The 15,099-nt window shown below is 36.6% G+C and overlaps 1 protein-coding gene across 3 annotated transcripts in view; it reads left to right on the plus strand.

Annotated features, from left to right (window-relative positions):
• ralgps2 (Ral GEF with PH domain and SH3 binding motif 2) overlaps window positions 1-15,099 on the plus strand; it is a 158,906-nt gene that overhangs the window by 44,059 nt on the left and 99,748 nt on the right. For 2 of the 3 annotated variants that reach the window (XM_073855854.1, XM_073855853.1), the window contains 3 exons: window positions 2,383-2,509; window positions 2,589-2,693; window positions 7,302-7,352. In XM_073855854.1, the coding sequence (XP_073711955.1) occupies window positions 2,453-2,509; window positions 2,589-2,693; window positions 7,302-7,352 (213 nt within the window). In that variant the 5' untranslated portion in view covers window positions 2,383-2,452. Of the gene's footprint in view, window positions 1-2,380; window positions 2,510-2,588; window positions 2,694-7,301; window positions 7,353-15,099 lie in introns of all 3 variants that reach the window. The other variant, XM_073855855.1, reaches the window with a different exon arrangement.

Genomic DNA, 15,099 nt, shown 5'->3' on the forward strand with positions numbered 1-15,099 from the left:
CCTGTTCTACACCTGCTCATTTTGTTTCACATGTAACCAAATGTTAAAGGCAGCGTGAGGTCAGCTGCGTAGTGTTTACCGGCATCGCTGTTGTCCACATGTTGTTTTCTAGCAGTGGTGTACAGTTACGCTGTTTATAAAGAACAATAGATTAGGTGCACACCTATGATCAGATCGATTCCAGCTCGTGTGTTTAACGTCTGATAAACATTATGAGCCGTGATAGCCGGGCATCAAGGGAGTTGAGTTAGATTACATAGTGGACTCACAGTTAAAGGGATAGCTCACCGTCGAATGAAAATTTTTCATAACTTTCAAAGCCAAGCAACACAGTAAAGACATTGTTCAAATAGTCTATGTGTAAATAGACTACAGTGGTTTAATCTGCATTGAAGCAACAAGAATAATTTTGTTCTCAAAGTCATATTCACGAATGTAGCACATGCATATGATAAACGGTGGCGTCCTGGGTCAGCCATAGTACTAGATGCATCTGTGGGGTGGTTGAATGAGGCATCTATGTATACATATTTTTTTATGACTGACTGCTATCATAACCGTGACTAACCCATTAAATGGGACATTTCATGTAAATCTGACTTTTTTCATGTTTAAAGGAATAGTCCATTTTCTTAAAAGAAAAATCCAGATAATTTACTCACCACCATGTCATCCAAAATGTTGATGTCTTTCTTTGTTCAGTCGAGAAGAAATTATGAAATTATTTTGAGGAAAACATTGCAGGATTTTTCTAATTTTAATGGACTTTAGTAGAGCCCAACATTTAATACTTAACTCAACACTTAACAGTTTTTTTCAACTGAGTTTCAAAGGACTATAAACGATCCCAAACGAGGCATAAGGGTCTTATCTAGCAAAACGATTGTCATTTTTGACAATAAAAATGACAAATATACACTTTAAAAGCACAACTTCTCGTCTAGATCCGGTCGTGATGCGCTAGCGTGACTCGGCGCAATACGTCAAGAGGTCACAGAGGACGAACGCGAAACTTCGCCCCAGTATTTACATGTGTTGAGAAAGAGCACCGTTCCGACATTGTTGTATGTCAACTGATACTAATTAATGTCTTTGTGTCAGTTTATTGTTTAAAATGGTCCGCAAATGTGCGTTTTATATATGTAACACGTGACCTCCCTACGTCACTACGCATTAACGTTAGGTCGCGCTGGACCGGACCTAGACGAAAAGTTGTGGTCTAAAAGTGCATATTTTTTATTTTTCTTGTAAAAAATGACAATCGTTTCGCTAGATAAGACCCTAATACCTCGTTTGGTATTGTTTATAGTCCTTTGAAACTCTGTTGAAAAAAACTGTTAAGTGTTAAGTATTAAACGTTGGGCTCTATTAAAGTCCATTAAAATGAGAAAAATCCCGCAATGTTTTCCTCAAAAAACACAATTTCTTCTCGACTGAACAAAGAATGACATCAGCATTGTGGACGACATGGTGGTGAGTGGATTGTCTGGATTTTTCTTTTAAGAAAATGGACTAATCCTTTAAGTGCTATAATTTAGTCCCCAGTGCTTCTATCAACCTATAAAATGTGAACAAGAACAACCCTTAGTTTTGGTAAAACATTCTCTGCAAACATGTGAAAAATAGGTTGTTGAAATTTAGCTCCCCTTGTGATGTCAGAAGGGGATAATATCGCCCCCTTAATATGCACTATCCAACCACGGCAAAGCCATTTAGCGCAGAGATCAACTCATTTGCATTTTAAAGGACACACCAAAATGGCACATTTTTGCTCACACCTACAAAGTGGCATTTTAACATGCTATAATAAATTATCTATATGATATTTTGAGCTAGAACTACACATAGGTACTCTGAAGACACTAAAGATTTATTTGACATCTCAAAAAGTGATTGTGAAATGTTTAATGTGGTCGGAAACACACAATGCATGCAAAATACAAAACAGCACAATGCTGTTTCAAACAAAGTTAGAGAATGTGTTTAACAACATGTCATCCTACAGGTTATGTCCATTATCTATTTCTTGTTAACTGCCCTTCAGACACAAACTGTAGATCTCACAGCTTAGTTTTTAAAGTAAAGCTTTAGCCAGACAAATCAGCTTTTGAGGCTCTCAAGAAAAGGTTTGCTGATGCTTTCAATCCTTAAAAGCATTTCTAAAGCATAGCTCAAGACTTCATAAAGCCTTCATAAATCCACAGGTCACAACATAGCGATAAGTCAATATGAATAGCACTGAAAAATAATATACCATACAGTTTATACGCGAGTTTCAATAAAAGCTCAGTGCCTTTTGGAGTGACACATATATTCCCATTAAGAAATAAGCTTAAAATATCTGTTAACCGAACTAAAATCATATTGTCTGTTTGTGCAGAGGGCCAATTAGGCGAGCTGATGATGAAGATGACGAGTGAGCTCTGCCATAGTGTCTGATGGTTTGGTAATAATGGACGTCCCCAATGGCCAGCCCAGCATCTCCACCTTCACGACCCCAGCATCAGAGGTCAGAACACACGCACATTTTTGTTAAACATATATTTAGAGAGCTCATTTTATGTAATAGCAAATGTCTCTCTTTGCAGAGGAGCAGCAGTTCAGAGTCCCTCAGTGAAAAGGGCCCTTCAGAGCTCAAGAGTTTTGATGCTGTGGTCTTTGACGTGTTGAAGGTCACACCAGAGGAATATGCGGTAAGTTACATTTCTTTGTGTAATACAGGTATTTTCATATTTATATATGTGTATATTGTGATGCATTTTGACAAAAGCGAGATGCTGCCTACTCGCCTGCCTATCTATCATCCAATGCACTAAGGCTATGTTTACAGTACACTGGTGCGTTTTTCTTCAAAAAGCATAACTTTTGCTTTATATGTTGAACACACGTATGAGTTCATGCATAATTTATCAGGCACATTTCTGTGATACCTTCATCAAAAAAAAACACTTTATTTTACTCTCTGATAATGTAAAATCCCATGACTTTAATAAAAAGTTTTACACCAAATGTAACTGGCAACATCTGCCTCTATTGTCCACTTGTGATCACCTAAGACCTTAAAGCTCACATAAAACATACAATTTTTGCCAATCTAATGTTAATCTTGGTTACCTATAGTGTAGTATTTCATCCTTCATATGTCCAAAGAGTCTTTTGTGTTGTCAGATTATTCAAAAACAGAATGGACATTCAGTTTTTTTCTCGGAGAAACACTTGAAGGCGTACGGTGGGCGGAGCTATGGAGTTACGAGTACACCCAGCCTTTGGATACTAATCTAACAGCTCTGATATTGATAGAAATCAAACTTAAATAAAAAAAAAATTTAATAACCATGGCTTACCATCAGATACAGCCTTACACATATGATCAGTAATTGAATAACAGGAATACTGCTATTTTAATCTTGATGTGTTTTTTTCCGCATTTGCCCGTTTAAAAGGTATAAATGTCATGAGTGCGGTACAATGCCAATTGAGGTGGAAAATGTTTGCTGTTGTTGGTGTTGTTTACATTACATGCACGTTTTCGCCAATTGCAAACAAAACAAGTGAGATTTTGATTTACTAGCGCCTGTGGTTGCGACTCCTAAACCAGTGGTTTTCAAACTGGGGGGCCGCGAGATGGTGCCAGGGGGCCCCCAGTTTTATGACATTTTATAAAATACATTCATTATCATGAATTCTGTGTAATTTAACCTAAAAATAATAAGCCGACTAACCAACAGCACTACTAGGTATAATTTAATATGTTTTGTTTAATTAAAATATAACATTTTAAAACTGTTTAATAACTGTCATAAATTATCTTTCGGGGGGCCGCGAAAAAATGCACTGTACACAAGGGGGCCGCACGCTGAAAACGTTTGGGAACCACTGTCCTAAACAGTGTCTTTTGAAGGTGGGACCGCTCCATCAGTTGTAAACAAGTGGCAAATCCGGGTCAAACTGAGCCTTGTGTGTAAAGCAGTCCTCTCCGAAATGCAGCCAGGGAACAAATATAAACCCATTCGCAATTACGTTGCTTTCCGGGAAAAACTAACTGCATCCACTGTTGTCTTAAGACAGGGAAACCTTAATAAGGTTTTCTTCTCCTTACATCCAAAAACACAGTTCTTTTGTCGAACCGTCTTGATAAAACAAAGTTGTCGTGTGCAGTGATACCGGTGACTTGTACTCGACGGAGCAATGCTAATACGCGTTCTCGCTCTCACTTGACGTGCTTTTCTGGGGGTAAATGCCCAAAAAATGAAAATATGGGGTCAGTCGGTCATAAACTTTCAGAAACTTGTAGGAAAAAGGAGGTGTGAGTTTGGCTCAGAAATACTCTGTCACAAGCTCAACTGCTTTTTTGACACTTTGCTTATGTTTAGCATGAGGGTTACAATTCTTAAACTCTGTTTATAAGTCAGATTGCATGAAATAGCATTAACCCCCCCCCCCTCAGGTGTAAAAAGTGGTTGAAATGAAGAGAAAGAATAAAAGAGATGACAGTCGGACAGAATAAATAAATAAAAGATAAATACTCGAGCACTGCTTCAGTAATAATAAATGGCCTGTTGGCATTCGTTCATGCAGGCTTTGATGCTCTCTAGAGTTTAAATTAAACATATACCAGAATCTGAGTAAGCAATATGAGCCATCACTCTTCTCTTTCTGATAAATTAAGGCCTCCATTTCAAGCAGAACACTCACATGAACTTGAGGAACACACTTTTATACTCCTGCTGATTTATATTTGCTTTCAAGCTAATTGTCTTATGGTCTCAGAACAAGTATATGCCATCTGAGTTGGCTTGATATATGCAAGCCTATGTATGTAGTTTTTTTTTTTTTTTTTGATGAGCGTTCATTTCTTGAAATAGTCAAAATTGAAGCTGTTATTATTTTTCCAATTAGAAATTCCTGAGACAGCAGGGGCGTTTTTTTTTTTAATTGGCATGAATAGATATCCCTGTTTATTAACTTTTTGACCAGAAAAGACACAAATATGTTATAATTGCAATAGCATTATGAATATAGGTAACACTCTATACAGTCCTAAATAAATTTTTTTTACAGTTATTATCAGTAATGTAAAACAATGCATACTGTTGTATTAAGCTGGCAAACGACCGCCGAGGTGCTCCATGATCTCTGCATCAGTCCAGTTTGCAGACATATATCGCCATGAATGTTTATATGCATTTAAAACCGCTTGTGTCAAAGAGCTGAATATTAACTACGTCACTGCGACGACACGCATGTCCTCACTACAACACTACACTTATATGGCATTGTTTCTGCCTTTTCTTCACGCAGGATGTTTTTTATGGGATGTGTTACTAGAGGGATCAATTCTGGGATGTGCTTGCGTTACACAGAAGGCACTTTGGCAACTTTATGCCAATTTTCTTGGATCAGAGTGCTGTGTGATTATAGTCTAATGGCTATGAGGATATGCCAGTAACTTGGATATTTGTGTGCACTACTCATGGAAACAACCCAAGCATTAGCCACTTCAATCGAGTTCCTGAATTTAGGATTCTGACATTGTTTTTTATTCTGGGATCAGTTATTGTTTTCGTTTATAAAACCAGGCCAGGAACTTTTATGAATAAGCAGAGGATATTGTAGTACAGTTTGAATGGCAGAATAGTTAGATGTCCAAAAACAAGCATGGAAACGGTGTAATTAATACTAGCGATGCATGGCAGTGTCACCAGGGGGAGCTCTCTGCGTTTGGTTGACCTCTAGCAGGCCCGACGGGCTGACCTCATTCTGCTCACGTCTGGCTGAAAGTGTCCTTATCTGGGGTACAGAATTTCTTTCTGTCCTTTATTTATTTATGGGCCAACCCATTAACCTATATAGAGTACAATATTTCAGTCTGAGTCAAGGAGCCTCCGGTAAATGGTGTTTTATTTATGAACACTCTTCACAGTAAACCCCAGCAAATATGACATCTGTGCATGCGTGGAAAATATCTTGTGAATGACAATTGAGCAGTGGGCAAAACACGATTTATTATTTATACGCCTCTCAGACACCATATCGAATCAAACATGGCATATTTAATTAAATTTACGTGCTGAACGAACTTGCTAGAACACACATACAATTCAATCAGGCTTTTTCTGTCACAGTGGGGAGTTTTATTATTTCTACTGAGCATTGATGATTTCCTTTTATTGAGCTTTATTGTTCTTAAACTAAGCTTGATTAATTGGAACAGCATTAAATGAGTTACAGTATCTGTATTAGGGTCAGTGACAAAAACGGGTTGGCAAGATGAGAAATTCAAAAATTTTATGCATCAGGATTATTTCAATGCACATAATGTATTCATGTTAATTTTATGCAATAAAAAATTACATTTGCACCATTTTTATGAAAGTTAAGACTGAATGGACCTAAAAATGTCAAATGGTGTAACCGCTATAGCGCCAAAGAATGAGAAATATTAAATATTTTATCCACCTTGATGGCATGTGAGCGTAATCATAATTTTTTTTTTAAATATAATTTTATTAGTTATTTCTAAATGTAAATTTTAATGCGTTTTTGTAATATTTGTCATGACATATGCTGAAAACAGCTCTGTTTTCTAAATAATCTTTGACAAATGATGTAAAAATGTATTTAGAAATAGATGATTATATTTTATTCCACAATTTTTTATGAATGTATTTAAAAAAAAATACTAGTTAAACCAATTGACACAGACCAGTTACACCACATTGACATTTTTGCAATCATCCCCTAAATATTCTTTCAAGATGAAATAAAACCAGAAATTTTAGACTTGGTCCTCAAAAAAGAGAATGTATGCGAGTAATCTGCAAATTTATTTTGAAATTTTAACCCTTTTACCTTTTAATTAAACCATGTGGACACAAAATAATTAACGTCACGTCACTGACTCATTAACATTACACAAGAAATATGCACGCATTATATACAGATGTTTACAATACAGTAGTTATTTTAAATCTACAATTAGATGTCCAAGTAAATTGCAAGATATGAATTTGTATTATACATTAAAACATGTTATATCTTTTTATTAACTATTCGCACAACTATGTTTCACAAATTGAAAGTCTTTTGTGCTAATGTGATCAGTGTCAAACAAGTCCAGGTACACACCAAATTTATCTATACATTTTTCATGTTGGATGGGTTTAAATCGGTTTAAATGATGCTGTTGTGACAACATGGACACTATTTTAACCGTGTGATGTTATGATGTTGATGTTAAAGAATATGTTAAGTATGTTATAAATAATTTGTGTGCTAATTACATCATTGTTTTCCTGCAGGGTCAGATCACTCTTATGGACGCTCCAGTGTTCAAAGCCATCCAACCTGAGGTATGAACACATACTTTTATTTTTTTTTATCACCACAAACAGTTTTCTAGCCATAAGTCTGATGTACATCCAAACAAAACCAGATGAGAAAGAGCATGGGACAGGCCTTGGTTTTTAAATGGATTGTGACAAGTATGAGTCTTGTGGTTGGAGGAGGCATTTGTGAAGTAATGAAAAATGAGGATGGTGCATGGTTACCATTTTAATGAAAAATTGCAAAGGCTTCCTTTATTTTTCCTCTGACAGTTTTAGGATGTCCCAGCAGAGGGCAGTAAGTGCACAGAGCTCAGTATCATTTAAAATAATAATTTTATATTAAAAGTCCCGGGGGGTTTTTCAGTATTTGAAGCTTTGATTGTGTTTACAGTGTGCAATATAACATGTGTTTATGTTTTGTGTGTAAAAACGCAGTATTTTTTACACAATTACTTATCTCTATAGCGCCCTGTTTTCACTGTCCTAAAAACAGTCTGATGTCTTCCTTATCCTATGAAGTCTTTCCTTCAGAAATACGTATCGAGTTCTGATTGTGTAGCTTGTTTAGTGTGTTGTGATTTGACAGCAGCTTAGCTTAGCAGAGCCGTTTGAGCTGGCGACTGACGTATTCCTGTGGGCGGAGTTTAGTCCAAAACTCTTGTATTGACGTCATTAAAGCAGGAAGTAGAGGGCTGTAGTCCAAACCAGCCATTCTCTGTAGGCTTTGAAAGGGGCTTTGACTTCTGTTAACGAAAATATATCGCTTGGCAACTTTGAGCTTTATAACTTTACAGATATTATTTATTCACGAACATTACGCACTAACTAAAGTTTGAAAAATGGGATCAGGAAAAACGTTACTGGAGTAACTGGGTTGCAAATTGAGCTTAAATTATCACACTAAATTGTCAGAAAAAGTTGTGATCCAACTACAAACCGTTTTTACCCCATTAAACTCTGACTGCTGTAATCAGATCACCTAAAAAACACATACCCAGCCAACAATTTTTGGTTCCTAGAATGCTCTGGGAACGTTAGTTTTTGGTTCCAAGAACCTCACTCACGAAAAATTGCAGACATTTTTCGTAATTATACGCACACTTGAACTTCTCACAAAAACTTTGCCTAATCCACAACATGTGCGTACACACATGGGTTTGTTTTTATACTTGTTCTTACGTTAGGGAATTTGAAGTGTTCTACATGAGTGGTCGTGTGCACATGCACAAGGTTGGTAATTTGCATAAAACACGCCCAAACCAGCTCCATATAAGGGCTTTCCGCAGCCCATGTCCACATACAATTTAAGAGTAGTTTGTCATAGAAGCAAAAGAGCTCGAAAAGAAATCCATGATCATATATTTTATAGATAAAGTTACGTTTTGCTTTATATTGTCGGTATTTTTTATATGGGATGTTTTGTTGTTGCTGGAGGAAGCCAGTGCTGTCCACCAACCGGAGTAACAGTAAAGGAACAGTATGTAGGATTGTGGCCAAAACTGGTTCTGCAATCACAAAACTTGTGGCTAAAACTGGTACTGCAATCTCACAACTGGTGGCCAATACACAACATGACAACATAAACATCAGTTGAGGGCTGCAACTCCACTTTTTAAATGACAATATTCTGGCCAGACCACTGTTGTCAGTGATATAAGTATTTGAAATGAAAATGACTTCTTAATGTCTAGTGACATATCAGGGCAATTTTATGATTAATTGATATACATTTCTTACATACTGTGCCTTTAAATAAGTATTGGATGCGTTAAAAAATATGCCATTTAATTAATATGACAAAGACGCACATCTGCATCTAAAATAAAACAGACAGGAGATTGACGTTTGGACTTCTCATTTCGTTTACATGACGTTTACATTAGGCGTTTGGCAGACGCTTTCATATAGAGATTTAAAAAGTGAGGAAGGAAAGTGTGACGATTTGTCATTACGTGCATCTTCTTTATATGTGTAGAAAAAAGTAGGCTATAATAATGTATAATATAATGGATATCAACATTATTACCAACATTATAATTATAGCCTAGTATTTTATTATAGCATACGTGATTATTGCGTACGAGTGGTTTTAGGTTTTCTTTCATTTTTGCGTACATTAAAGGCGGAGTCCACGATGTTTGAAAGCCAATGTTGATATTTGAAATCACCTAAACAAACACGCTCCTACCCCAATAGAATCTGGACCTTCTGTTGATAGACCCGCCCCACACACACGCTACCCGGCAAGGATGTCGGTTAGTAGACACGCTCCTTACTGCTGATTGGCTATAAGTGTGTTTTGGTAGTCGGCCCGTCTCTTTTTCCAAAGCGTTTTTCAAACATTGTGCACTCCCCTTTAAGAAGACATTTTTGATACGAAAGTTTTTGTTCAATCACGATTTCTTTGTGCAAACATCCGTTCGCACATCTCACGCACAAATTTGTGCGTACGCATGCCTAGTGAATGAGGCCCCTATGCCTTGTTGGTTAGTGGGGAACGTTTTCTTTACCTAAATAGAACGTTGTCTTTAGGTTAGGGGAATGTTCCCCTAATTTTATTCTGGAGTTGGCACTGCTGCGAGTCAATAATACACAAATAGGGTATTTGTGTAGCTGCATTCTTAATTTACTGATTTAAATGTTGCCTACCCTCTTTTTTCATCTCTTTCTCTCTCTCTCTATCTCTTCCTGAGTGTCTTATTAGGTCAGACAGCTTTTCTCCACTAAGGTTGGCCTTTCAGTCCTATAAGCTGTAATTTATAAGGCATTTGATGAGGATGCTTTTTTTCCTGACTGTTACAGACAAAATCTAGGAAACAAAATGGTCCTATTATGTGTTTCGTGTCATGGGTTTGCAGGAAATTATCTGGTTGTGAATGTTTCTGTCTTTATTTATGGTAATTACAGTAATTTGTGTAATTAGGTCTACCGTTTTTTTGTCATTTGCCTGTGTGATTGATTGTATTGCCTCGCTTGGCTTCCATCATCTTGGCAGCAGAGTTAAAAAAGACTTGGCCCAATATTGTGTGGAGAGAGAGAGGTTGTGAGTGCTGTCTTTGAGGAGGTGATGATATGGTTCTTGGTCTCCAGAAGATGTTGGAGAGCTAATCTCTGCTTTTCCAAATGTCTGGGATTGATTTAGCTGACGGTTTAGTAAAAGTGTGTATCAGTTGACAAATTTCTTTCATAGATCGTTGTTTCTTTCTAGACTTTCTGGATGAGATCTGGCTATTTATCTTAAATGGTGCAAATCCAGATGTTAACAGTTCTACTGTTATTTAAATGTGATTCGTTGAAGGATACTTTTCCTGAATTTGGCTGTGCATTATTTTTATCTTCGTTCTACTCAGTCGTCTACTCAGCCTCATATGTCCTTAAAAGTGAAGCCACAACATTTCGATCTCCCCTTGGTTGCAGTATAGGTCATATACCTCTCCTTGTAAAGGAATGGACTGTAAGCTGAACTTAAAAATTTAATTAAATACAAAAAGATGTTTTTGTTATTTTAGTCATTTCTTATCAAACTTATACTTGCTTTGTTAATGTTGAAAATGTTTATCATTATCCTACCTTGTTATTATTATGACCATGCTGGTTTCTATGGTTCATAAGCGTATGTTGTTTTTGCCAGTTTACAGGGCTATGTAATCTAATGGCTGTTTCCAAGCATTTTAGAGGAGAGAAAAACGTCCGCTATTTTGTTCAAGCTTGAACACAAAGCAAGATATTTGTAATGAAGCAGGAAACAGAAGCACCATTGACTTCCATAGTAGAAAAAATACTACTATTTCAGTCAGTGATGCTTGATGGTTGATGGTTACAAACATTGCTTAAAATATCGTCCTTTTTGAGAACAAGGAAATTAATACAGCTTTGTAACAACATTAGCGTGAGTAAATGATGACAGTATTTTCATTTTTGAGGGCACTATCTCTTTAACATGAGTGTAAAATGATTGTGGAATGACATTACGATGAGTAAATAACAACATAATTTTAATCTTTGGGTCTCTATGGCTATGCATTTGTCTGCCTCAGTCTGCACCCTCCAATCTGACTGGTTGGATTTATGTGATTTACGCTCTACATAAAAGTTAACAGCGCACAGTTTTTACCAAGTAGATATAATGCACCAGCCAATATTTGAAAAGTCCATGGCTTTAATCTTTGAAAAGATTAAAAGCCGTCAATAGACCCGCATAGGCCTATTTACTTTTGTTCTTATGGCTTTATCTTATTTTTATCTTATTTAATTTAACTGCCTCTAAACCATTACATATAAAACAAATTGTGAGTGGTCACTTTACACTTTACAGCCAGTTTCCTAGGTGTGGGTAATTTTTGGCTAGAAAAAGCTACAATTTATAAGACTTGTGCTGTTAATAAAGCATGTCTTTGTAAAGCTTCTTCAAACTAATAAGTCGCCAAATTCAACCTTAACTTTTAACCCTTTTTCACATGCAGTATGTTTTGTACTGCAGCCAAATGAGGTAATAGATTCAATGCACGCCAGAGACTTATCAAAAAAGTTATTCAAAACGACTTGTGGGATAACATCACTTTCAAAGTCACTTTTTCCAATTCGCATAAACATCTCCAGTCTGTTCTCTGTACCATCCCATCACGCTTTTAAACAGGGCTCTGGAAGCAAATTTTGACCCACAATGCCCTGGGTGAAATGGAAAGGTTTGTCTGATTGAGTGGAATATCAGCAGTGATATCAGAAAACTTTCATATGTATTATTAAAAAACTTAATTGATGTCTGTTTTATCAACTCTGCAGATCATAATAAAGCTTTTTAATGAAGTAGCTATATTAAAACAGGACGTTTCAATAAGGGGATGTTAAACACATCATAACACAAGCCTGCTGTCTTTTTTTCTTTGTCTGGTTTGGCTGCAGTTCATCAAATTTACTGATTGCTTGTGTGTTGGTATGACTGTGTGTGTTATTTCTGAGAAGGAAAATCACGTGCGTGTGTGTGCTTGAGGTTGTGTGTGTTTGTGTGTCTACATTTGTACCTAGAAGTGAGCAAAACTGACAAAACTTCCCTTTGGGGGCGTCCTCATTTGTAAAACACTGTAAAATATATATATTTGAACACCCTGCTATTTTGAAGTTCTCCCACTTAGAAATCATGGAGGGGTCTAAAATTGTCATCGTAGGTGCATGTCCACTGTGAGAGACATAATCTAAAAAAAATCCAGAAATCCCAATGTATGATTTTTTTAAACTATTTATTTGAACACCTGAGAAAATCAATGTTAATATTTGGAACAGTAGCCTTTATTTGCAATTACAGAGGTCAAACGTTTCCTGTAGTTTTTCACCAGGTTTGCACACACTGCAGGAGGGATTTTGGCCCACTCCTCCAAATAGATCTTCTCTAGATCAGTCAGGCTTCTGGCCTGTCGCTGAGAAACACGGAGTTTGAGCTCCCTCCAGATTCTCTATTGGGTTTAGGTCTGGAGACTGGCTAGGCCACGCAAGAACCTTGATATGCTTCTTACAGAGCTGACCACATGACTTTCTCCCATGACTTCTCTGGATCATCCACATGGTCATTGGTAAACTTAAGACGGGCCTGGACATGTGCTGGTTTAAGCAGGGGAACCTTCCGTGCCATGCATGATTTCAAACCATGACGTCTTAGTGTATTACCAACAGTAATCTTGGAAACGGTGGTCCCAGCTCTTTCAGGTCATTGACCAGCTCCTCCCGTGTAGTTCTGGGCTGATTTTTTCACCTTTCTTAGGATCATTGAGACTCCACGAGGTGAGATCTTGCATGGAGCCGCAGTCCGAGGGAGATTGACGGTCATGTTTAGCTTCTTCCATTTTCTAATGATTGCTCCAACAGTGAATTTTTTTCCACCAAGCTGCTTGGCAATTTCCCCGTAGCCCTTTCCAGCCTTGTGGAGGTATACAATTTTGTCTCTACTGTCTTTGTACAGCTCTTTGGTCTTGGCCATGTTAGAAGTTGGATTCTTACTGATTGTATGGGGTGGACAGGTGTCTTTATGGAGCTAACAACCTCAAACAGTATATGGATGGATGGATGGATGGATGGATGGATGGATGGATGGATGGATGGATGGATGGATGGATGGATGGATGGATGGATGGATGGATGATAGATAGATATATTTCGCACAAAGCTGTCATATGGCTTTAAAAGACTTGAAATATGGCATGTATAGGCCATCTTTATGCTACTTTTTTATATGTCTTGGTAACTGCTTAAAGGGATAGTTCACCCAAAAATAAATATTCTGTCATCATTTACTGATTTTTATGTTGTTACAAACCTGTATAGACCTACATTTTTTTGTTCTGATGAACACAAAGGAATATGTTTTGAGGAATATTTGTAAACAATCATTAAGGGCAAGTAAAAGATGGAAACCTTCAACTTAAACTAATTTGATAAATGCTAGTTTTAGTTTCTCTTTGATGTATTGCCTCAGGAGATGCTTTTATGGGGTTAAATGTGCTAGTAAAAAGCCTTTAATCACGTGAATGGTGCTTATGTATGTTTACATGTAGCAGGTTTATGTTTGGTAGTTACACTGGAATGCATCTGTGAGCATTATCTGGAGGGATCAATGTTGGGTTTTGGTTTTGAAGGGTATGACGCACGCAGTATTTCAGTCTAGCTTGAACAGTTTGGAAGAAGTTGTCATACGTACTGTCATAAAGAATGCTGGTAGGGTCTTAGGAAAAGACCACCATGGACTGTTACTAAAACATGTGGATATGATGCTTAACATGAATGTGTCTATATACCATCACTGTGTTCTGTCTCAGTGATGAAAATAATGAAAAATTCTGTCGGAGATATAAATCGGGTTGTTAGCTATATTTGTGTTCTATCAATAAATCAATAATAATCTTCATTTACATAGAGGACACATGTTTATGCAAAAAAGTATTAAAATACTATTCTTACAAAATTTGTGAGCAAGTACATTAAAGGAATAGTTCACCCCAGATTAAAAATTAGCCCATATTTTTCTCACCCTTAATCCATCCTAGGTGGATGAGTTTCTTCTTTTAGCCAAACTCAATCAGAGCTACATTATATTAAGTCTGTGTAAAGTTAATTCTGAAAATTGTTTCTAAACACATTATAAATATTAGAAATGCATTGCAAGCACTGTGAACTATGTAGTACTGAATTGAGTAGTTAGACCAATAAACAGTTTTTCTCCATTTCCAAGTTCAGGATTTTTGGGGCGGGCCTAAAATCATGGCTCGATTATGCACTGATTTTACCCACCTTAACAGAAACGCAAGCATCCATTCATGTTGTAGAGTTGTTCATTTAAAAGTTAAGAGAGAATGTGTCATGACAACAGCAGCATTCCTACGAGTGGGCGTGGTGTCAGCCCTGGCAGAGGACACGCCCCCAGCATTTGAGAGCAGATAATTCTGCTTCTTTTTCCAAGATTTTGATAACTTATTTTTTTACTTGGCAAATTTTAATCATTCAATTTTGATTTTACAGTAAGATTTTACAGGAGTGAATTATTTTTACTTTCTACTTAAGTAAAATTTTAAAGTATATGTATTTTGTATCTGTGTTTTTCTTTGTAAAACATACATTCCAAAGTATAATATCATCATTTTTACTCCATTGCATTTCATTAATTAAAAAAATGAACTTTTTTTGTTTTACATTTAATATTAAAGTACTTTAAACGCATACTACGTTTTTACTTAAGTAAAAACTACTCCAACTTTTACTTGAGTAAAAGTACTAAAGCATAAAA

This window comes from Misgurnus anguillicaudatus, chromosome 18 (genome assembly GCF_027580225.2).
Source record: "Misgurnus anguillicaudatus chromosome 18, ASM2758022v2, whole genome shotgun sequence".
Lineage (NCBI taxonomy): Eukaryota > Metazoa > Chordata > Actinopteri > Cypriniformes > Cobitidae > Misgurnus > Misgurnus anguillicaudatus.